Raw genomic sequence first — 26,352 nt, 5'->3', positions numbered from 1 at the left:
TCTAACAGGAGTAACATCACATGTGAAAAAAAATAATAAATAAAATAAAATAAAATAATAAAATAAAATAAAATAAAATAAAATACTTAATTCATTAATTAATTTCAAGGAATAGGAATGTTTAATTGCTAAGAATGTCTCATCCTTCCCAAGAAATACACAAGTAACATGCAGAGGCGTATGACTACGCCTACATTCCAGGAGACATTGTAACTTAAAAACATATAATGACTCATGACTTTAACTTTTATTGGACTTCATTGGAACTCAGAATTCAACGTCATTTTCATATTTTCTTGGCCTGCAGCTGAGGTAAAACTACTTGTAGTCCTTTAGGGGATGAGCAGCATGCATTATCATCTGTATAAGTGGTCAGTGTTTCAGCCAGCACCAAAGTTTTGATGCTGATAAAACCAAGTCACTGCCTCCTTCCTTTTCTTTGTGATCTTCTGAGATGGAGTCGATAAAGCCTGTTCACTAGGGATAATGAATTCACTACACCTACTTTATTGAGCTAAAGACTTTTGTCAGTCATCCTATTTTATTCCTTTGGGAAGTTCCCGGGCAGGTCTCACGAGTTATCCCCACACTATAATTATTGTATCTTTTTTGCAAAAGAGCAAAATGAGAGACAAAAGCATAGTTTGCTTGGAGGCATTACACAAATGACTGGTGGGGAAAATACAGAAATCAGGCGTTACCCCCAATCCCTATGTTTATGATAAGCTTTCAAATTACAGGTTTTGTGACTACAGAGCTTAGACTTGAGAACTGCAGCATCAGATGACAGACTGGGTATCATTGGCCAGGAGATGTTAGGAAGATTTTGTTTTCAGGGGCACCAAAGGACCTGGGGTAATTCAAGTTTATGGTCTTAAAACAGATATTTGCCACAGCAACTATATCTGCATTTGCAAATGTTTATGAAGCATGCTCAGAAATAAACAATAGGAAAAGGAAAACAGTGATTATATAGTGCAAATAATTTTGCTGTAATATGACAGCCGAACAACTTAAGTGCTCAGTATTGTCATTACACTTTGTGAAATTTGTGTGCATTAGCAGTAAAGATTCAATAAAATGACTGTATAACTCATATTTTGCATCATGCGCTGATGCATATAAACTTTTAAAAAATTTTGTCTCTCACTAATAATAAATGGAAATAAATGAATAGTGTGTATAAAAATATCATTGCACACTTACATGGTGAAACAAAATGGCACTCCCCCTGCAGATTTTCTTAACGGCATTTGTACCTAAATATTTAGAAAAGTAAGGTAATATGTCTGAGTATGTCTTGGATTTTTAAAGGAAGATCATACCAGACTAACTTGATATCATTCTTTAATAATTTTTTTTGTTGTTGTTTTTTGTTTTAATAAAAGGGAAATGCAATAGGCCAAATCTATCTGAACTCCAGTTGTACATCTGATATGATGACAAATGGGAAACTATCAGTTAAACTAGAGAAGATGGAGAGAACTGAAACAGTAACTGTGAAGTGACTAAATAAGGTATTAAAATGAGCTTTGTTGAAAGAAGACCTACTGTATCAAAAGAAAGTTACCAGTGCAAGCCCTTAAATATTCTTGGAACCGATCTTTGTGTTTTCATTAATGACTTCAACATAAAAAGTGGGAGCATTCAAAAGTACTTGTTGGTGACTCACAGCTGGGAAGCATCATCAGCTCAGACACAAATCAGGACATGATACAAAATTTTAGTGACTTTGAGACTGGAAGCTGGAGAAACTGATTAGACCTAATACTACCAAATGCACTGTCACAGAGGGATTAATACAAAATATTTCTGCTACAAACTGAAAACTCGGCGGTTGGAAACATGAAAGTAAGTGAGATACCTGGGTGGATTAATTGGTCATAAGTTCACTGAGCTATTTATGAAAAGCAAGCATAAATAAAGCCAGGGGGAGAGGAGAAAGTACAAACTTGCTGCTCGAGGCATTGATGAACCTCTACATGGGTGCAACCTCAGAGACTGATGCGCACAAGCTGAATTCAAGGCAGACAAGGTGTAGGCAATGCTGTGGGAACCACCAGGAGAAGAGGCTGCTTAGCTCCTGGAAGTGGACAGGGATCTTGGCAAGCTTGGCCAGCTAGAAAATGACTGAGAAAGGCTGTGATTGTTCTCTCCAAATATGTTCGTGGGGGTAGGAAAAGGAGCAGGAGATGAGAACAGGACAGCAGGGAGGGAGAAGAGCTGTTTAAACTGAAGAACAATGTTGGCACAAGAATAAATGAGTATGAACTGGCCATAATATGAATTTCTAAAACACCCTTTCAAAGAAGCCATGGTAGCAAATAAAACTAAAAGAATTTAAGATGAAGTTTAATAAATTTATGAAAGAGGACACAGAACGTGGCACCTTGTGATAGGAGGGACTAGACTAGATCACCCAGGACATGCCAATCCTTTCTTTTCACATTTTTTTTTTTAGTATTGTCACAATATTAGAAATGCTATTATCCGCACTTACTTGAATATAAAAACCACAACACCAGAAATCAATGAGTTTGCTTTATTCATACAGTATGACCAGTTTATGTTCATCTAATGTAAAACATGTGGGACTTGGATGAAAGATGCTGCAACACACAAAATCAGGCTGCTGGGACTCTAGGAAGAGAGAGTACAGCATGCGTGGGGAGGGGAAAACGCTCTCGATGAGCCTGTACCAGGGATTAGGACTAGACACAGTCAGTTTGCACAGGGAGCACAGTTTGGTAGGAGCACAGACCACTATGGACATGTCTGGTCTTGAGCCTCCTTTGGTAGCCACTTTCTGTATCTCTTCAGGTAAAGAGTTATCTGGCCACAGAAAAATATGGGCAAAGGTCAGAAGGGCAAGGGAGAAGCCTTTTGTATTTGGTGTACTTCTTACCTTTCTCAGGAAAGGGAATTTGCTAATTTCCTAGGGAAATATTCAATAACTCAGGTGGTTATACATATAGGACTTGAATAGCAGCCCTGCACTTCACTACCTGATTTCCAGGGTTTTCAGCCATAGAATCTCATCCAACTCATATAAAATGCAATAGTTTCAGAGAAAAAGAAAAAAAAAAAAAAGTAGTATTTGGTAGTATTTGATTTGTTTGATTTAATGACTATTGAAGTCGACATACATGCTATCAAAATATTATTTAAACAGACTTCCTAAAAGAAAACAAACATGCAATTAAAGGTTGAGGAAGATAGAGCAAGGAACTAGAGATTATTTCCAGATCAAGTTGAACCAGTAATTTACAACAACCAATGCATTTTCAACTTTTTTTTTTTTTTTTTGAATACAAAGTTCTGTTTGTTTTCTTCTCTTGTGGAATACATCAGTAACTTTCAAGTCTTTAAGCTTACCTCCCGACTGAGTTAGTACAAATAAAAAAAAAAAAAATTAAACAAACACTTTTCAACCTTTTGCACATAATGTGAATAGTCATAATTTGCATTAAATTGCTCAGACAAAAGGACAAGTATGTTACAGAGTTCCTTTCTTTACAAGGAGCACCAGAGAGACTGTTATGACAAAAGAAAACCCTTCTGAGTGGCTGGGTACTGCCAGACATGTATGCACTTTTAACTTCAAAACCTACATATAATTCTGCCTTATGCTTTGGAAAACAAACTAATTATCTGTAGAGAACAAGGGAGACTTGGCATTGCTGTATTTATACCACCCTTGTTAAGATTTGTACAGATGATTCATATATTTAAATTTAGAAATGAACTTGGATACCTTGTTGTATCTTTTTTTTTTTTTTCAGATCTGATTTTATAGGATCTTTCCAGAGATACCAAAGAATTTCCATTTTATTGAGACTCTTATCAATTTTATTTCATACTTCTACATTTTAAAGAATAAATATTTTTAAATTTAATTGTATTCCCACTGAACTCAGCCTTTAATTATATTCATAACCATATATTTTTGATCCACGATGAACTTCTATTGCTTCTCACGCAATAAAGGATAGAGATAACTTACAGTGTATAGGGTATGAAAACCAACATGTTAAAATTGTTTATTTCCAATGAAGGTGGGAGCAACAGTCATTTCTACATTTGCTGTTTCAAACCTCAAGTTCCAGTATACTTTTTTTCTTCTAATAAAGCAAGTTTAGTATTTTCCATTGACTGTAGATGTGATATTTTATGAAGGAGAAAGGCACACATATTATCTTTAAAGTAATCAAAGAATATCTAGTCAAGGATCTGAAATCCATTTGCTGTACTCTGTTTATACATGCACTCTACTTTATCAAATTATCTCTACCTCAATTAAATCATTAGAGTAAGTATAGCAGAACAAAGGATCAACCACGAGCTCATTTTTTAAAACAGAAGAATTCAATGAATATAAGAATCTTTTTTATTTCTTACCTTAAGTGAAAGTACTGGTAGGAATCTCCTACATCTATATGAACATAAATGTAAAGCTCGGACAGAGTGAACTTCACTGCCATTAACTTCATTTTATGTATCCAGATGTATTATTTCTACGTATTAAAACACAACTGATTTTCAAAATTTTCAGCAGCTACAGCTCCTTGCTTTGGCTTACAGGCTAGTGTCAGAGCTGCACAGGGAGGTGATGGGAAAGATCCTCCATTAGAGGAGCTTTATGATCTGCATAAAAACAAAGGCATGTGTGACTGGGAGCCCAGAAATGAAAATCTCCTACACTGCTCCTGCAATGGGTTTGCTACAGCAGGTAGCTGGGACCCCATGTCTGCCTGACCCTTGTGTAGGTGATCAGAGAAGAGAACTCCAGAGATGCTGCAGGGCATCCAGTGACATTTAGTACTTCATCCAGTCTTCAGAACAGCTGCACTGGAACATTTGTCTGGGCAGGCACATGATTGCTATATATCACAATCTTTTCCTGAAATAAAATCAGGCCAGTCATCACAACAACTTTGAGACACTTCGATCAACTACATGTGGGGTTTGCATGGGTGCACTGACCCTTGCTTTGACCAGCCACGGTTAAAACTCAGACAAAATGTTGAAAAGATACACTAAAAGACTGTTTTAGCTTTAAAATTAATGTTCCAGCTGACAAACTGCACAGGGACTTAACCTACTTTAGAACATATTTAATAGCATAATTTAGTCTCTAAAAAGAAAAGCAAAATAACTAATGATGGACAAATTTAGAGGTCGAATCTAGTTCAGATAAACATTCAAAAGTTCAGATGTTTAACCAAACCTTATCTTGTCCATGAAAAGCCTCAACCAAAGAGCTCTATCAAATGTAAGTAAAGTACAGAAGATTGTGGAAACTTCTCCTTACAGAAGGAAAATGCTATTATCAGGAACCAGCACCTTATAGTGGCACTCACGTGGTAAGCAGTTAAGCATCAAAGCAAAAGCAAAACATTTTCAGAAAACTGTTTCATGGAAATAGTAATATTTGGATGAAATCCAACACAGAGAAAAGAAAATAATATTAAGGGAAAAGATAATACAGATGCAATTAGACTATCAACTAATAAAACTTAATCTGTGCTTGATAGATGAAACCTTCCAAGCTTAGAATGAATAAGGAAACTGGAGATCAGAGGACTCTGCCTTTTGAAGTCTTGCTGTCCAGATCCTGTGGACCATTATCTAGCTGAATTTTTTAAAGGCATTATGAATATTCTGTCATGGAATAAGAAAACTTTATTACCGTAATGACCTGTAACTTGAGCAGCAAAGATGAATTCCAAGTACACAACTGTTTGAAAAAGGTAAATTCTGCTAACTTAGTTTTCTGGACTAATACTTGCCAAATAAAAGAACATGTTCAAATGTTTCTTGTTTTCAAAGAAAATTTTCACTTGCTAGCCATTAATAACATAAAGTATCACTCTAATGGACCCTCTCCATCCTCACATTCACCAGTTTCAAATGGATTTTTAAAAAAATTTATCAGCTGAGAGGAGACCATTGCTGTGTCTTGCTTGGCACTGTTTCTCATGCAGCACACCATGTCTACTACAGTATCCCAAAGGAAAGTAAAATTTTGACAAATAACACAGCCAACCAATGGTGCTTTGGTATCCTTTCATTTTCTTTCCCTTCCCTCATGTCATCACTTTGACTCCTCTTTACTTAAGCCTGTCCTTCACCTTTTTATGTCTCTCTACCCCAAGCCACTTTGGCAGTTTAACAGACAAATTTACTTTTCTCATTATTGAACCCCAAATTCAAACTATCAGATGCCTAAAATATGAAATCTAGCAGGAAGATTTTTTTAAGCAAAACTAAAATTCTCAGTTCAGAAATGACTAATGTGTAACTTACATTGTTATAACAATAAATGAAGTATCCCTCTGTGCAATTGTCCCTTAATTCCAGTACTACCCTTGATCATCATTCTCAATGATCTTCACATACCACTGTAAAACAACTAAATATTACAGTATTTTTATTTTTTTTCCATTATTTTTTAGTGCTGTCTTCTGATTTTCATTCAGATACATGTGAACTGAAATACCTTCATATGAAGAGAGAAAGCAGAAGCATTATAGCAACTTAAAATCATCATAGTTAATTTTACATGGACAAGAAAGACAAATATACATATATTTCCACACACAAAAAAATACACAAAACATATTTTTGAAGGAGCAAAACTTCTTAAGTTGTTGGAAACCATCACAATGAGACAGATTTTGATTTAAATAAATGTATCCACAGCCCAGTTAAAAGACTGTCAAAGAGTGACCTCTCGGGTGAATCCTATACTACTTAATTTTGAGCCAACTTTCTGGCCCTTCCAGATAGCTTTTCCCGAGACAAAACCTGACTGATGTTCAGCAGCCAGTTTCCTCCAGAGACCCCTCCCAGAAGGTATTATGGACAAGGCAGTACCACAGTTGTTTCCCTCTGCCCTATTCTGCCCTTTACCACCTGTCCCAGAAGACATTTTACCACCAAGTGCGATACTAAACATCTGCATATCAAACTCAACATTTTAAAAGCACCAGGCTGGTTGGATGCATATAATCATTAGTTTATATCAGACACACACGTTACAGACATCAGGCATCACCAGGCATCACAGGGCGACCAGAGAAGATGTGAGGGAAAGCTTTATCTGATAAGGACACATCCAATCTGTCCTAGAAGAAGCTAGTATGGAGAGATGTGGATGCAAGTCGCATGTCCCTGTGCTCTGAATGAAGCAGTTTATTAGAGACACCCAACAAGCTAAAGGTTAACTGACTCTGAGCTACATTTTTCTATATCAAAGTCTACTAAATGGCAAATTATCAGATCTTCATCTGCCTGCTTTTCTTTTCTGCCTTCCAAACATCTGGCCACCCTCCCTTAGGCTCTGGGTCTTCATTCTTTAGCAAAAGTGATTATAAAACATGCAATCAATGTGCAGTTATAACACATATGACTTATAAAGCTTTACACACACAGACATACTCTCTCTAGCAGAGAAACTATTTTTATGTTCTGGACAAGGTGTCTTCTAGAAGTTCATGATGATGTTCATGTCTTGTGTTCTAGGTGTTTACTTTTTATCTCAAAAAAAAAAAAGTGGCCATGAAACAGGCAAAAGCAATCTTGAGATGTATCAGGAGAGCCATTTTCATACAAAAGAGAGAATTCTATTTCACATGGCTGTGAGATGACCTCATCTTGAACACCCATATGCAAGATATATGAATTGATACAGGGGCAGATTCAGAAAAGGGCTGTTGGAGATCATGAAAAAGAGGCAGCACCCTTTCATAGGAAAGATAACCACAAATCTTGGCTGGCTCAGTTAACAAAACAAACAGTAGAAAGACTATGACTGCTGTCTGTAATTCTATTTGGGATGGTGAACTTGAGAAGGAACAGAACTGCTGAAAATAAAGAGCTAGTTAAATGCTGACATGAGAACACGATCCTACCATAAGTCCTTTTAGGATAAAAATTAGAAGAATGTTTTCAGCTTGAAAACACTGAAATTTTGGAACATCCTTCCAGCATGAGCAGAGGGGCAAAAGCATTACTACTGAATTTCATTAATTATGAAAGGAATCAAATGAAGTAGTTGTTTTCAAGAACAGGGGAATTGATTCAATGCTACAAAAAGTCTGTCTGAGGCAGATAATGCCATGTTACACTTTTCAATAATAGTAACGCAAGTGAATTCCTCTCGGGTGAATCCTGGGCACTCTTAAGACAATGGCCAATGGAATTAATTAAATGGAGCCAAATATTCTTGGTGGTGAGGGGAGCTGCTCATATGTCATAGTGTTCTCTTCACTGCCAATATTTAAAGCCAACTAGTTGGAGCCTTTTACTTAATTGAGAAACAATATCGCATTTAACCCTTTGTCTTTCAGTGGTACAATTGCAGCAGCTCTGTGTCATGGGACAAGCAGACTTTGCTGCAGAACTGCATGTGCCTACAGCTTCTTACAAACTGGTCTTGTGCGCCTACGCAGGAGCTTGCCCTTAATTAGGAAGCTCTCTCATCCCTTACATAAGGATATATATCACACCTACTGGTACAGCAAATGGGCTCTTTTATTATACGGACCTGTGGAAGATTCTCTGGTTAAAAAGTAGCACTGGTTATAAAGAAATCCTCCTTTTAAAGTGGAAAGGATTAGAAAAATATTTAATACCAGTGGAAGCTTTAAGCTCTCCAAGTACACACACCTCTAGTGTGCTTGTCCTCAACCTGTTTGTCTGGCACGTCAGCAGGCAGCTGGTGGAACAAATAGGATATCCTACCAAGCACATTCATTGCTAAAGCTTTAATACACTCAATCCAGGAGACAATAACGTGGTTCCATCCATTACATTCATGTTTAAATATTTGGGATTAGAGGTCATAAATTAAATGAAATACATCCTCCAACCTGTAAGGTACAAACATTGAAATGATTTCTCCATTGGGAAAAAGGTGAGTCTGGGCAGTAAGTAATCCTATCTAGAGCCTGATTTATGGTCTTTCTAATTGAGCTTAATTTAGACTTTTATAACCTAAAAACCTCCTTATTCTGTCACATTCCTCCCAAAGTACCATGAGGATTGCATCTGGATTAGTTATAAATAGCAGTGAAACCTCAGAATACAATGTAGTCTGACAGTCATTTTTCTGGCTACAAACTTGCAAGCAGGATAGTCATTTCAATAATTCCTATGAGAGGTATCAGCATTAGGCTCAGGGGAGTGAACAAAGCTGTGCTGACTCTTCTTTCCCAAGGAACAAAGCTCAACAGTCCCTCTTGCTTGCTGTCTCCAAAGAAAGTGGTCTAAAATATTTCCTATTACAGTGTAAATGCCTGCATCTATTTAGCTGTATCCAGATATCAGGCTACATTCTCTTCCTGTGGAGGTGAAATACAGAGATGTAAAATAATGGAGATATTCTTGATGACACAGGTGATGGTGTGTCCAGCTGATGTAACTGTATATGTATTGTATGTTGTCTCAAACAAAATTCATGGTATGTAGCACAACATACACCTAACTCCTTAACAATGTGAACACTTAGTAAGGAACTAGGAGACAGCACCAAACCAATGCGATTTTGGGCAGTTGGGCTTAAAAATGGTAAGAGCCAGCGTGAACATTTTCACTCACATATCACAGGAGCTGACCCTAACAGCAGAACATGGAAGAGGCCAAACTGTTCAACTCCCAATGCCTAAAATGCTGATGTGCTGATCATGATTTCCTTGTGATTGCTTTTTCTGAAGCAATTGTCTGTTTGAATCAACCCCTACACATTTTTCCAAAATGCAGCTTTCTTAAACAGTGAGTCAGTGTGTGTAGTTCAGCAGGAAGAAACTTAGAGTAATCATGATTCTCCAGTCTCTAAATGCCCCCATATCAAATTTATCTTGAGTGCACACGTAGGAGTCCGTTTTGTTAAGAAAAAAAATATGGTGCCACTCTCTTCTTTGGCAACAAGAAGAAATATGGATTTGCAACCCATTTTTTTGTTGTTGTTGTTTAAACTTAAGTCCTTCAGTAGTGTTTTGAACAAACCTAAAGAGATTTTAAGACAGACATTTAGTATTATAACATTCCCACGGGTGGTATGTATGATCGTCTTTACTAAAGCTCCTTTCAGTCCCAGTTGAATAAATATGCATTTTATTTCACTAATCTTGAAACAACAGGAATAAAGTTTACTCAGGTCTTTTATACCTCAGAGAACAAAACAAATACTACAAATCTTTAGAGAGAAAGGATATACAAAAGGGCTTGAGGTGAATGTTTCAAAGCAAATACTCTTTAAATGATGTGCAAATTATTTCAGCACTTGAACATGATTTATGAAAGGGGATTAGTCCACTGAAACAAGAACCCAGTTTAAACTGTTGGGTTTCAAAGTCAAAGATGAGAAGTGTTTGCTGGAAATGGCAGAAGAAACCAGATAGTAATCTATAGTGAGGATTTCTGATTGATTCTCTTTAACTAAATCTTCCATTAGCTATCACTGTCATACATACCTAACCGTAGTGGACAGTATAAAACACCTTCTTTTATGATGTGTTTCTCCATAAAAATGAAGTATGCAATAGCGATAATTAAGTAATAATGAGGTAATTAATAACTCAGTGACTAGCTCTCTATTTACTAGTATGCCCCATAAATGAGCATGAGGAATATGAAACAATTAAAGATTATCCAAGCTCAAACAGATAACTTTTACAGAGTTGTGTGTCAGTGAGCAGACCAATGAGTTACAGGTCACATCTATAATAATACATTATATTATATTGTAATATTCCCACATACTCTTCATGTAATGGGTAGGAGCTACTCTTAAGTACTATAAAAATGATCACTTTTATGTAATTGTAAAGATTAATAAGTGAGCTAACTTCTCATGGTTCTATAATGACCCTGCTGTTCTAGTAGGTAAAGGAAAATTTAATGATCCTGCTCAGATATGATTAATATCTAACTTTTTCCTGACTAAAAATCTGGACTTGGTTCAATAAAAATGAATTAAGTGAACATGCACTGATTTCCCTGCCAAACGTTTATATGGAACTTGGTTATGCCCAATTTGAAAATATGCTTTTTCAACCCAAATAGTAAACTCTGGAAGGATTTTGGAAAGTGAAGTAGAAATAAAACAAAGAATTAAGGAAACATTATAATATAATTGATGGAAAAAGGATATTCAAATTCAGGAAAAGTCCACATTTTTATCAGAACTTGTCATAGTCAGTTGTTATTTTGGGTGTGACATAATCTCCTTTTATAGTGACACAATTAGTTTCTGAATTTGGCATGTTTTGCTTCCAAAATCACAATATTATTACTTCTTTGTTGCTGAATCAGTATTTTCCTAAGCTTTAAGAAAACAGAATACCTGTAATAAATGTTGCAGAGAAATCTGAGACAAAAAATAAGGAAAAAATAGCATAGTCCCTCTAGTCCAAATGAATGCTCCTGCCCTCCATAAACACTGAGTTGCATTCTCTTTTTGTGTGCTTGTTCAGTATCTGAAGCTGACTGCAGTCCTGTTGATACAATAAAAATAAATGCCAAATATACAAGCTGTAGAGTGACAAAATTAACATTGCAGTAGAAAGCTGCATATTTGCATATAGCTTGACTTTTCCTTTGTATTTTAATTGTTGGCAATAATGCAGCACTAAGATACATTACTATTTTATATTTCTTGGTTTTATTAAAAATAATAAAATTGACCTATACATAATGCTACCATCGTAAACTAAGAAGAATCCCTAAATAGCATCCATTTAGCTTTGAAACTCACATCTAACTAAAATAAATGGGCTGTAATGAGGAAAGAAGCAAGCACCACACCAAGCCAGAAAGGGTTAAAGCTTTAGAGACTTCTCCCACTCTTTCCTCAAGTCCACTGAAAAACCAAAATGGTTTTCTGTCGTTCCTTTTTGCTGTTGTTTTTTTTTTTTTTTTTTTTTTTTTTATTATTATTTTTCCCCGTCACATTGTACAGTCTTAATTATCTAACAAACTACATTCAGAGATGATTCTGGATATGTTAGCAGTTACTTAAGAATATTTACATGCCATGCTTCAAGTTTCAAAATTCAGCCCTCTGAAGCAAAGAAAACTAAATGAAACAAAAGCAACTTTTGGCAATTTTAGAGCACACATAGCCCTTGGTTAAAAGCTAGGCATGGGGTTCATTACTTAACCAAAAGATTTTATAGAGCAAAAAATTGCAAAAAAAAGTGGACTACAAAAACGCACCTCTGAATGCAAATCAAAACTATGAACCAGAAGATATTATAATATATATATATATTTATATTTATATATATTTAATTAAAAAGAAGCTGGGAGGCATACCCACACATTCCCCTGTGGTCATTCCATAGGGAAGCTTGTGAGCTAGCAGCACAGAGTGATGCCTTCCCCTTTGGGACTAAAAAGGCCCATGACTCCTGGTTGAAAGTGCAAGAGGAATTTAGGTAAGCAAAATATCATTATTTGAGTTGGCCAGTGGCCAGGGTGGCTAACACCCCGATCCTAACGAAGAGGGGAAAGGAATCCCAAGCCTGCTGTTTAATATGCATGACATGTCGGCTTTGCTGTCAACTTTTCCTTCCACCCCCTGCTTTGTCTGCTTTTTCCACCTGTTGCAACTTGTCCTCATCCAGGCTGAGAGCTTGCTGGGGCAGGAATTGTCTTACTTTGGTGTCGCATTGTGTCCGGCACAATGACACCCCGATCCCCAACTACTCTTACTGAGGCTCTAAAGACATCATGAATAACAATAACATCGTGAAGCTCATAAAGACTTTCCTTTTTACTGATATATATATACATATAATAGCATGTATACATATATTTTAAATCTTGACACTGTAATTGTGGCTCTCTAAGCTAGAATTCAAATATGGAGGAGGTTTTTCCAGGATCCGTCGCACTGCTGCATTACTAACCACCGGATTTTCAGTAAAGTGTTCTTGAAGATAAGAAAAATATGCGAGTAGAAACAATAAAAATAATGCAATTCAATCTTATCAATTCAGGCAGTTCCAGCTTTTATGTGGCAAACAAGGAGATCAAATTGCATTTATCTAATATCACAGATTTTTTAAATGTCTAAAATATTTAATTATTTTGCTTTGGCAACCTAAAGCTGAGGAACAGATTACTGTTCCCACTACATAAGGAAATAACTGACAACAATTAGTATTTATTCTTGTTGCTTTTGTAATAAAAATAGAATTCCATCACTTTCAAGGAAACCTAAAATATTAATAAGAATGTGATGAACTGAGTAAATGTGACGCCATAAGGAAATGATGAAGAACAGGTTGGAAATATAGTGCTTTGGGAATGTATTGCATTATCAAGCTTGTGATTGTGCATTTTGACAAGAGCAGCCCTCAGATTGATACGGTAGCCAAAGGGCACTCTTCCTACTGCACAGCCGTTTGTTTCCGTCTGGAAAAGGGGGAGGAGAGGAGAATTGATCCCCTCCGACAATCGATAGTGACTCAAGCCCCGGCTCTTCCACAAGAGGTCACTCCTGAGTGACAAAATTCCCAGAGAATGGCCAAAATGCAAACCAGAAAGAAACCATGGACAGAAAAAGCAGCACCGAGCATAAGAGAGAGCATAGTGTTGGTTTTGCCACCTACACTATGACTCTTCTGGCAGCTCCTGCAGTCCATACACAAAGGAAGGTCTTCTGTTTTTTGGATACCTGCACAGCTTCTGGGACACTTGTGATGCACATATACTCTCTACCTACCACAGGCCGTTACAGAGCCTCTATTCTCATTCTAACCCCACTGCCCCATTTTCGTGTGATAAAATTAATATGGCAGGCTGGTCACCAGCAGACCCTATTATAATTGGTACTAATTACTATATTTATTTTTTTTTGGCAACCTAAGGAGAAAAAAAAAAAAAAAAGGATAATGAAATCACTTGGAAATTATGAAGTCTACCACCAGTTTTTAAAAAATTTCTTCACATGGAAAGGAGCAGTGGAACAAGACAGGTTTCTTGCACCAAATGTATGGTGGAGATTGCTAGGTGAAAAGAGTGTTTTTCCTGACTAGGCACTATCTTCATAAATTAAATGAGTGAAATAGTTGTCATTGTAAAATAAAGAGCAATCTCCTTCCATGCCTTTGAAAGTGGGATCACACTTTTAGATATTTTGGTAACATTTCCCAAGGCCATCCTTGGTTACTTCTTAGCCCAAGAAAATTTCAATTAAAACATGAATTGAATCCACACTGGATGAGAAGCCACTGAAAAGCTGCATGACCAAGAAGACAGACATTGTGTGAACTTTGGAAATTGAGTCTGGCAGTTTAAGCCCAATTTTCAATGAAATCAGTGTCTACAACTCAAAAAGCATAACTGAGAACTACCATTTGTCCTCACAGTTTAAGCAGAAGCAATTAGGATTAAACATTAAAAAAATAAAAAATCCTACTACCTGGTCTCTAGGAGCTGTCTCCCCAATTTTAAATTAAAGAATAAATCATTGGAATGCTTTAAGTAGAATATACCTGTCCTCTATATACTTGTGCTGCTAAAAAAGACCAACAGCACAGCAGTATCTAGTCTAAAACTGGACATCTTTTGCAGCCCTTAAATGCAGAGTAGGAAAATACAAATGAGTGAGCTGTCTGAATATTTCATTAAAGATTACTGGCGGTGGTGGTGGCCTGCTAACACACATCACTTGCTTGTCTTTCGTGCTAAACTGGAGGAGTTTTAAGCCATCTTTTAAAAATCTCCTTTGTCTGGATTCAACATTGGCAGCAGTCAATAATATAAGAGCACTATAAAATTATAAAATCGTTAAACTTTACAAGAACTTTATAAACACACTTGCAGATATTGCACATATCTTCTCTGTGCTCTGCAGTCAAACTGGACAATGAAACGACCACCTGTTAACTGCTAACAATGTGTCATTACCAGTTCTCATGCCTTTTTAAAGCAATTTTGGCTCTAGCTGCCGATAATTCTGGCTACGATACTTGTGTGAACATTAAGGGCACAGAAAGCCAAAGGCAGAAAACTGACAATACAGTTTGTGCTTAGACTACTAATAAGTAAGTGAATAATATGATTTTTCTAATTCCACATAATTACTTGATCTCGAGGGGCCAAAAAAGTTCTGAATACATATTTCAGAACGATCCAAGCTACAGTGTTTAGATACAAGCTTCGATTCACTGAGATTTCACAGCAGATAATTTCACATTTTTTAATAGTTTAAATAGCCTTGAACAAAACAGAGGTTACTCATAATTCTCTAAGGTTTGAAAAGAAATGTAGAGTAAGTCTATGCCACTGCTCGTATTCACTTTTTCTGTTTTGTCTGACAAATTATCATTTAAAGATATGTGAGAAGTCAAAATAAATAAATAAAAATGCCCCAAGTGATAAGACAGTTTATGAGCATTTTGCTATTAGCTACATTGTGAGCAGAATCAGGCCCTCAAAACTTACCATGCTCTCAAGTCTTATTTTTTCTTCCTTTGAGAAATGCAATGTAATACACAGCAGAAAGATATTGGGACAATTTTTCACAAGCCACATTCAGGCTTCTTTATATTTTACAATAGAAAGAGAAACCTTAAAAAAAAAATAAAAATCTCCAAGATGACAGGGAAACAACAATAAAAAAGCTTTGGTCTGCAAAAAGAGACTAATGAATCTCTGTATTTGTGTGTGTATATGCATGTGTGCATATATTTATGATTATGTGTATAATTATCATTAAAAATAGCTATGTTTGGGTGTTCTGTATGCAACTCTTTTCCTAACATCTAAGACTTTGATCCTGCACTGAAATGTGTGCAGTCACATTCCTGCACAGACCTTCAGCACCTATAGGTATCTTGTACCAGCATGCGGGGCTAAAGCTGTCACGGTGCTTACATTAGCAGCAATATGTGACTCCTGCCAAACAAAGAAGAAAAACAAAGATCCAGGAGAGAGGGTGAAATTATCAAATGCTGAGTGAGTGATTTGGGATCACCACCAGCTCCTGCTGCCCACCGTACCGCAAACACCTCAAAACGAGCTGGAACAGGAAAGTCTCAGTGGACTGATGCCCCTACTAGTTTTAGATCACTTTCTTTTCTAATCATACCAACATAAATCAATCTCAATCCCTGAAATTTACTTTCCATAAAATTATAGATACATCCCTGATTGTTGGCGAGAGAGGATATGCCAGGTCTTTCAGCAATTCAGTGTATAAATATATAACAGACAAAATTACTCTAGCAATTTGAGGTATTTTACTAAAATGGAAACAAAGCAACTGCAATAGACCATTAGCATAGGACTCATGTTGCTTATTTTTTAAAATAAATGGCTTGAATAAATGTCTTTTCTCCTAAACAAATATATTTTGTTTAGGAGGGAATGTCACCCTTTAAAAGTATGGAGCTAGTAACTGTCTTTACTTAAATGCAAGTTATGTATATCAGCACAGAACACATTCAGCTTTACAATTCTCAGTGATCTTCCTTACATTCTGTATGTAATAAAAATTATCTTACCCTATAATGGCACAGTTATTTTAGAAAGGGGAAAAAAGAATAAAATCAGAAAGGAAAAAAATCTTACTTAAAGATTTTCTGTGCTCAGGCTTTGGTTCTTTGGATTCGGTGTCTAAGCTATTCAGTAATTCGATGCTGGAGGATCTTTTGAGTTTGAACTCCAAATTTCTCGATGTGCAACTCCGTTCTTTTGGCTGGGGAAAGAATATATATATGTCTGCTTTTAATAAAATTATTATTTGTAAGAATGAAGCAAGAGATTACAGAATGCCAGTACAGAATCAGAAACTAATAGACACAGCAAGTGATGCAGTGAGTATATAATTTAAGGGAAGTGTAATGCAAAATTTGTCATATGGCAGAGCTTTTATGCCCCTGACAGACTGATCTTAATTTCTGAGATAAATTCCTATTTAAGTAAGGAAAACAAAAGGCCTGCTTCTTTAGGCCTTAGAGACCAAAATGATTTCCACATTGTAGGCTATTTCCAAATTAGTGCAAAGAGGAAGGTTGTTTAAGTAGCCTTTTTGTTTTAGATATTCATGGTAAATGTTCTTTCAAACACAATTGTTTCAAACATCTGTACAGATCTAGGGTTGAACTCTGCTGGTATAAGCATGGGGAAGAACAGGGGACTTTGCTGCTGCTCTAATTCACTGGCATACGAAGTGACAATTAGGGACCATTAGCGGTCCCAATTTTAATCATGAGCAGAAGAAAACAAAAGAGGGAGACCCTATTTTGGCTGGTCACACACCTCTTCCCACGGCATGTGGCCAGGTGAGATTTGAAATCCCAATGGTGGGGAAAGCTACAAGGCTTTCTGCACCAATTCAAAGTTTTAAAACCAGAACAAATGGCATGGGTGAAGCTGTCGGTGAGTGCTGCTGGGTGAGTCCTGTCCTGTCCTGGGCACAGAGCAAGGATGATACCCTGGTACTCTTGCTCTGCTACATGCTGCTGTGGCTCACTCTGCACTCAAAGCTGCTGAAGCCATGAGTTCACCTCTTTGTGGAGCTGCACTAAAGAAATAATCAAGTCTATTAGATGCTTAGCTGAATAACACGCCAAAAAAAAGAGTGCTTTGAGTCTCCATGGAAAACTCCACCCCAAAATCTTCAGTGGGATATCAATATCCTCGCATACCCAATGAAATGCACAATATGAAGACATACATCATCAGATCAAACTTTCCTTGGCTGATTATAGCCTCAGGGTAATATAATGTTTGCAGTTCTTTAAGGAAACAGTAGCCCTGCTCAGGTTAACCCTTTCCACAAGATTGAGTCTGCCCTCACTGCCAATCCCATTTCAGCAAAATGTTTGAAAAATGCAAGAAATGAGGGTATTTTTCTCTCACCAGATTCTTCAGTGAACAAGGGAAGTCAGTACCCTCTAAAAAAATATGTTCTTGGAGCAGGCAGAGATAGAAGGGAGACATTTGGAATTTGTACTGAGAGTGGCAAAAAAAGAAAGAAAAAGCTACAGCTGAATCTGGTTTGGTAATTAAAAACTGTTTTAATAAAATGCAGCCCTGCTTACTTCTAGTAGAAAACCCCCAGCCTTCCTGGGAGAATAACAGCAATCAGTTACAAAGGAATATTATTTGCTAGTGTTATTCTTGTGAATAAGTAATACAAAAATTCATAAAAGGCTCAAATGTATTAATAGTTCTATTGAAGATTATATACTGTAGGCTGCATAAACAGAAAATGCAAAAATTCATTAGTTATTAAGTGCTTGTGTGCTTTTACAACCCTCAGCAAACCAACGTCCTTGTTATTTCAGAGAAATAAATGTAGCGTTGCATTTCAAGGCAAGAATCAAATGACATTTTAGTTCAACAACCTTGTTTATCTGACATTTTTGGGTAGATTTGCATACATATTTTTGTATCCTTCTGATAAAGGAATGTCTAGCTAGCTGCTAGCTGCTAGCTGCTGACTGCCTAAAACCTGCAGAGATGCCTAAGCAAATGAAGTTGAAATTGCTACATCTTAATTAATAAAGGTAACAGCCAAAACAAATACATACCAATCTGTCAATTGCATTTTTGATAGCGTGGAACCAATCCAATATGAGAAAGTCGATATCCGACTGGAGGAGGAACTCATTTCCTGACACTGTCGTGATCTGGGGGAGGGATGGGCAAAGACAGGTAAGTACAACACACAGGACAGATGATTTTCTGCAGTTTTTTCCACTACGTACCCGAATGCTTCCCTTTGTATTGATAATTATCTCCTGGAGTTACCGAGGAGTTTTGAACCTCTGTCTGAAAGCTGTTTAGGATATGTCACAACAAACGAGATATTGTCTCGGCAGTGCAACCACCAAACACAAATAGTGCAAAAATAACGATAACGTGACAAAAGTTGAGAAAAGCCAGGAAACTCAATACGATAGACGGTTCAAATGTAAATCAAAGCATTCTGGAAAGAAATGAATGCAATGTGAGAATTAATTCCTGTTATTTTCAGTTTGCATTTCTATTCTGGTATTATTATTTTATATCTGATTCCTCTATCCTTGAATTTACATGTTTATTATGTACCTGTGATCCCAGAGTCCACTTCCAAGTATTTTGGTGAAATTAATAGTCACTGTTTTTAACATAAAGAAAATTACCATCTAAGATGGCTGTAGCAAAGTAATTAGGAGCCCATTTATCAGGAAAAAAAAATCCCCAGTTTGTCTGAATAGAAGTTTATTTACATTTTTGACCCCCACACTGGGAATATTTATCAAAAGCATATTCATTCCCCTGATATCACTGTTTCCCTGCCTAACAATATTTGGTGGAAATATGCATGCATATTCTGCTGGTCTGAACTTCAGTAAACCACTGTGAAAATAATGATACATCACTTTCATTATTTTAGTTTATTTTTTTTACTAAGTTTTCACCAAAGCAGATCTCCTATTTTACAAAGTGGGTTGAAAGGGCCATTTTACAGACAGCACAACTGAGGCATGAAGCTGCACTGTGGGTTATTCAGCAGTGCCCTGGCCCACGTGGCTGTGGATGTGGGGCAGAGCATCTCTGCCCACCTACAGATAAGCGACCGGAGTTACATCTCCCCCACATCCTGCAAGATGCAGGATCTCACCCTGCCCACTCTCCAAACCAGCTGGGCACCCATCAGCAATGAAGCCAGACATTATTTTTTTTTTAAATATTGTTATTATTTTGTTATTAAGGGTTTCCTGTGCAAACCTAGGTAGCTTTCGGATCGCACGCTCAGGTTTCAGTGCTTTGGGACAAAGATTCAGTCCTCTCATTAATCTGCTCATCAGGGCACGCTATTTCTCAGCACCAAAACCTGTTCAGGTCTCTCTCAGGGAACGGCTGAGCGCTGTGGTTTCTCTCTGAAGTGAGCGTGAGGAAAAGCAGAGCAGAGCCATTAGGACCTGGCACAGCCTATTTACTTAAATCGAACAACCTGAGGTGCTACTGTTTCACTGCATCTGCCTGTGTCCAGAGTTTTTAGCACAAAAAAGAAACTTCCCGCATCTTTCTGAAAACTGAAATACTACCAGGAAAAAAAAAAAAAAAAAAAAAAAGACAAAACAGCTTAATGTTTCATTAATTGTCCTATAACCCTCCCGTTATTGAGGAAATGCCTGTAAGGAAGGTTTCCAAAGTCATCAGCATTAAGGAAAATCCCGTCAGCGCAGCTCCAGCGGAGACATCCTGTGAGAGCGCTGCAGAGATTGTGGGAATGGGCTCCCAGTGCTGGCTCGGGAGCCTGCCTGCCTGCCTGCCTGCCTGCAGATGTTCCCAGCCCCATCCAGCCCCTCTCCGGCCCTTCAGGAGCAGACCTCCAGCCTCTCCATTGTTCACCGGGCGCATGGGAGAGCCGGTGACGTGGGAAACTGGAACTCTGCTACCAGTCCTCTGCCGCGATGCTAACCACTGCTCATGTGCTATCCATTCACTTTATCAAAAGAGAAAAAGAAAAAAAAATACCCAAATTCAACTTTAGGTAAGTAGTTAAATGAGGTGACCTCCAGATATGTGCCCAGTTCACACTGCGAGTTTTGGGATTGAAGCATTATTACCTTATATCACAATTTATTAATGTATACACACAGATATGAATTAGACTAAACACAGGCAACAATTCAATCTAATGCCTCTGTCCCAGTATAAACAAATCATTATTAAAATTATAAAATGGAATAACAGTTTCAAAGTAAAAGCAACATATATAATTAGATTTACTGTATTTTGAAGGCTTAAAAGGGACACAACATAGTTCATTCTTCTGTTCAGCAAATTCAGGCTTTATGAAAATACAAGCATTCAGCACTGCATAAACATTTGTACTGTATGATATGCAAAAGAGATACTCCATTACTAACAAGACCAAAGCAAAATGCATGTTGAAAGTTTCTTTGTCTGAATGTGTTATTTTGATAATCATATATTATCAGTGTTTTATGAGCAAATCTGTAAAAACAGATCATAGCACTGAGGGAAGAGAATTCATTTAAAATATACTTTCTGTAAGATATAGTTCAAGTCCTTTTCTTTCTTTCCTCAGACTAATCTTCAGAGTAACTAGACAGTTTCAAGAAGACTGCTACTGCTCTCTACAGTTTAAATGCATCCACTCCTTAATTACAGTCAGTAATTGACTTTGTTCTGCTCCATTCCAGTCATTCACAGGAAAGCAGTTCCAAAGGCTTTGGCTGGTAAATCCCATTTAATGTGCAGGTTTCCTATCCCACTTTTATATATTACCTCCTTAGGATTTCTGATAAATGGTTCTTGGAAGGGATTGCTAAACCATATTTGCACTTTGAACAATCGAATTTTCAACACCCTTGGGAAAAGACATCAGTAAAGAATGCTAGCTTTGAGTAAACCTTGTGATTGAACAATTTATGATCACAGCCCTAAATGATGTATAACTAACAACAAGCATAAATTTTTCAATATTAAGGCGTGCTAACACACCGTCTCTGTAACAGACACTGCTGAAATAAACAGAGAGACTGGAGAAAAAATGAAAGACAAATAAAATAAAATAAAATAAAAAGGAGAAAGAAAATGAAGTGCTCTAGATAGAGCTGCCAGTCTCCATTGTGCCAGGTGCTCCATTTATTTCAGTATTTCCTGAAATCCCTCTCATATCATTTTTGCAAGGGCTACGGTCTGGAATTAGCATGACCTTACCAGGCAGAATTGGGATGCCACTGTCAGCACTAAATAAACGAGGAATGACAACTGGCACCAGCCCTCTTGCTTTCAAAGGGTGTGCCCTTCGAGTTGCTTAGAGTGGGGGCAGGACTCCAGGACTCCTTCTTTCTTGCTATAGTACCTTGGAAAAATCCCTTCACAGGCTGAATCCTTCCTCCTGAGCAGTTTTACAATGAACTGCAGTCCTGCTGTTCGGCATTGACCATCTGCAAACATCGGCTCACCGCAGGTAAATGTGTGTTAAATTCAATGCCCTGCCAGGCTGCCAGCAAAGTGTGGAAAGTCAGAGGCAGGTGTGAAAAAAATTTGTAATACCCTACTTGTGGCTTACTAAGGATTTCTCTTGTCATCTTATACAGCTGCAAACGTAGGGGTGGGCTTGCTTTGCATGTCACCATAGGTTGTAAGCAACAAGATCCTATGTTTCTAAACACAACAATGCCTATATGTCTGATACTTTATTTTTTCAATACCATTACCATACATAAATACCCTGTATCCTATCCATGATCAGGGGTTCCCAAAAATTCTACAAATCCTACATTTTTCCTGTGCTAGGTTGTGCTGTGGGACATGCTACATTCCATGCATGGCTGCATTTCTACAGGACTTCCAAACCTTTACAGCTCACTTGGTTCACCTCTTTTTTTATGTTTTACCTCAGAGATTCTCCCCTTTCTTGGCATTCCCACACCAGCAGAACACATAAAAGCACCCTGGAATAAGCTCAGGGGCTTCATAGCCTTCCTAGAAACATCAGACCAGGGACTATTGCACTGCTGTGATAAAACCATCCTTCATGGCATCCCCCTGGTTCTTTACCAGTATATATTCCTACAGACACATTTGTTTCTTACATTTGTTTTAGCTGCAGAACAGGGATGGAGGCAATTTTAGCAATCCTACTGATAGGCACTCTATGGAGATATCGAAAAGGGCGAAAAATTCACACAGCAAAACAAAAATACAAAACCTTATTATTGATTCACTCACTTCAAAGTGTACTTATGCATCTCTGGTGACTGCAACTATTATTTGCAGTGATTAACTATTTTCAGACAATGCAGAGCACAAACTTTAATACAGGAAGTGGAGAATCCTATGGGGAAGGAGAAATGCAGCAAAAACACTTCAGAGTCTCTCCTCTGCAATGAAAGAGCATGGAGTGAGCAGCTTGGGAAGTGTATGGTTCACGTACAGCTTGTGTATGGCTCACATATGGCCACCAAGAAACCACCACACAGTTCTTATTTCAGCCAAATACTGAAACAAGAGAGCGCTCAACTCCCTCTGAATGTGGGACATCCTGAAAAAATCCTGGATTGTGGAGGTAGGTCTTTGAATAACCTACCCCAACAGTCCAGCGATGGATTATTGGACACTTCTGAACCGTGGAAACCCTACACAAATGGTAAATCCAGCGCAGAATTCAGTGCAAAAAACTTAAATTTTGATGTCACCCAGGAGTTCCACAGCTTGTGGTAAACACTACGTGATTTAAACTTGGATTGACAGATACCTCTGCATGCAGAAACTCAATAAAATGTGTTCCTCTTGTTGCACTGTGCATGGGGATTGCTGCCCTTGATATACATAGGAATAAAGGAAATGTGAATCGCTGGAGCATTTCTAGCTCAAAAGCTAACACTCTTCCCCCTTCCCACTGCTGCCTTTATCTCACCTTGCTTCTTACAAGTTTTTCTTCTGATCATGTTAACTATCCTGATTCCCATAAAAGAGAGGAATCTAGGTTTTTCCTCCACATCCCTGAGATATTTTTGCAGGATGGGGTCTGGCCACCCAGTCTACTTAACACAGGGCACGACACACTCCATCTGCATGCCAGACACCAGGGCTGGTATTAAAAATAAAATAATTAATTTAAATATATATATTAAAAAAAAAAAAAAGATATTAAACTGGAAAATTTCACTCTCCTTTTCTAAATGTTCTTAAAAAAATAATCTTTAGAATATAATATAGCTTGAAAATAAATGCATAAAACATAGAAACTCATGTGTCCACACCCACAGCAGAAATAAAATTAATTAAAGTTGGGAGACACTATGCTCCTTAGTGGTTTAATTAACTGGATTTGAATTAAACAGGGACAGAGATATGTAAGTTTTTAAAAACATGTCAAAAGTCAAACTGCATTTCTGGAAGTTGATCTCAAATTCTTTCGCACAGATAATCCAGTCTCTTGGCCATGTTTATGCTGAAAGACGGAGCAGCAGAGACGATAAATAAAATATCTCTCTGTGCTGCACTGTATTGAACTGAGATTCTAATATTCAAGACATGCAAATAACAGAAAACAAAAGGATTGTTATTCAGCTGCATTATATCCATACTGCATTACATATCCATTATATGATTCAGCTTCTCCAGCGGAGGTAGTCACGTTTATGCTGCTAGTTAAGTTACTTAAAGGACTCTAAGATGTTTACGACTACCAAAGAAATTTCATTATCAAGCAGATTGTCTGTCTCATGTTACAGTCTGGCTTTACCAATCTAGCAGTCCTTTGCATGTCGAGCAAAGTTAACATTGAAGCGAGGGGGAAATATCAGCTTGGAAGAAAAGGTCTTCAACCAATGTTTCCAAAAAAATGATATTTGTTAAAACATTTTGTGAGAAAGTATCTGCCTTGTGTTCCCAATGTTGCTAGATGTTAAGTAAATATATGCTGATTGCAAAAAAGTTGCTTTGGCAACTCTCTTATTAAAATGCATTTGTAACCCCCATCTGTCATGAAAGTTTTGAAAAGTTTGTTTACTTTGGATAGCCGCCTTATCCAGGGTTACCCCAGCATACAATGATAGCAGTCTTCAGAAGTTGTGTGAGGAACAAGCCACTGGGGATCCATTTTTGTTTTAATTGGCACACACAAACACTTTTCTGGTCTGTCAAAAAGATCAAGCTAATATGCATGGCGGGTGTTATATTCTCAGCTTTTGGGAGTAGTAAAGCTCCCTTTATTTAAGTAATTTAAATGATAGACTGCAAAAACTTTGCAAGTCAGAAAAATGTTTTATACTTTCTTTGGGAATATTTGTTTTAAGCAACAGAAAATGTTCTACATATCTAAAGATGTTGAACCTTATGTTATAATTACCCTGTTTCTTCTGACTCTGTAAAAATTACTGTGAAAACCAAGCATTGCAAAGAGGCAACAAACAGATCCTGTGTTTTCACAACTTCCACACTATTAGCAACTGTAAGACCAATCGCTGCCAGATGTTTACAAGATATGTCTTCAATTGTCTTGCCTTGTGCCGTGACTGATTTGCACGTCCATTCTCTGAAAACGCTCATGGGGTCATGGTACCAAAGCAACCAGCTTACACAAATAATTTGCTTTTTAATGATTTTAGTCTAATGTTTGGGGTATATGTGTATATATCAATGGCTCTGAAGTGGATTCAACACCCTGAATTCTAGGGACAAACTTCCACAAAATAACTTTTTTTTTTTTAAATGAAACTATATTGCACCAGTGATGAGCAAATGATTTTTTTTTTTTTTTTTTTTTTTTTTTTTTTCCTGTTGAATTTCTAGGACTGAGCTCTTCAACATACTATAGCAGTAAAATAATGAACTCTGGGACTGTTAAGAAGAAAAAAAGATTTTTGAGCCTAATGCTTCCCTTCTGCTGTGCAATGATCTCATAGTATACACCAGTTCTTATTGAATTGCACTCATATTAGTGAGGAGAGAATCAGGTCTTCTCTCTGAATTATAAGGCAAATCTCTTCCCTTCCTAACTGCCTGTGAAGAATCTCAGAAGCAGAGGAACTGATTTATACCATTTGCAAGGAAGACAACAGAAAGAAGGTAATGATTAAAGCTGATTAGGCCCCAACAGACCAAACCTCCTCCTTGGGTCTGAAGAGGAGATTAGACTGGAGAGTCCAAAGTGCCTCCCTAGAGGGGAGAGGTCCAGTGCTCTGCCAGAGGGTACCAGGATGCTTTCAAGGAATGGGTGGGCATTTTCCCTTTTTCACCCACCAGTCTTATTTCTTCCTTCCCTTACAGATGTGTGAAAATAAAACATGTGCAGTTTGACAGAAGAGAAAGGAACAGGAGAGCAAGTATTTTCTGCTAAGCATCCAAGTAACATACTGAGAAGTATTTATACTGATCTGCCATACTGGTGTTATCCCCTACGTGAGATGAAGTTTGACTCCTTGGATTTGCTTCTGCAAACCAGGGGTTTCCTTCAGAGAAGGGCAAAGGGCAGAAAATGAAAATCTGAGGCAGGCAGAAGATGACCACTTCGGATGCTTGTACCACCCACTGCTCCAGCCCCACACCACGGGAGCCAGGTGGACAGATGCCCGCCAGGTATTAGGCCAAAGTGAGGGGAGATGGAAGCCACTGCAGACATGGGAAGCGAGAAAGACATACCCCCAAAACTGACTTATAGCTGAAAAGTAAGAGAGAATAATTAAGATACAACTCAGTCATGTCTGTGCGTAGCGGGAAGTAGGGGAATAGACAATTGTGCATTTCATCCACAGACGAAGACTAAAGGCACTGCATGAATACCTACTGCAAGCTACTTTTCTCCTTGGGGTAATATTTTACTGTTATTGCCTTTGCAATCTGAAGCCATATATTACCCAG

At 37.5% G+C, this 26,352-nt stretch overlaps 1 protein-coding gene across 1 annotated transcript in view; it reads right to left on the bottom strand.

The window, feature by feature from the left end:
* The window catches only part of ARHGAP15 (Rho GTPase activating protein 15), a 331,505-nt gene that overhangs the window by 142,384 nt on the left and 162,769 nt on the right, over positions 1-26,352 (bottom strand). Inside the window, exons 10-11 of the mRNA XM_032190068.1 lie at positions 18,552-18,650; positions 16,585-16,711 (exon numbers count right to left, since the gene is read on the bottom strand). Coding sequence (XP_032045959.1) covers positions 16,585-16,711; positions 18,552-18,650 — 226 coding nt within the window. The remainder of the gene's footprint in view (positions 1-16,584; positions 16,712-18,551; positions 18,651-26,352) is intronic.

This window comes from Aythya fuligula, chromosome 6 (assembly GCF_009819795.1).
Source record: "Aythya fuligula isolate bAytFul2 chromosome 6, bAytFul2.pri, whole genome shotgun sequence".
In the NCBI taxonomy this organism is placed as follows: domain Eukaryota; kingdom Metazoa; phylum Chordata; class Aves; order Anseriformes; family Anatidae; genus Aythya; species Aythya fuligula.
The sequence above is the reverse complement of the archived record's forward strand: the minus strand, read 5'-3'. Positions and strand labels throughout refer to the sequence as shown.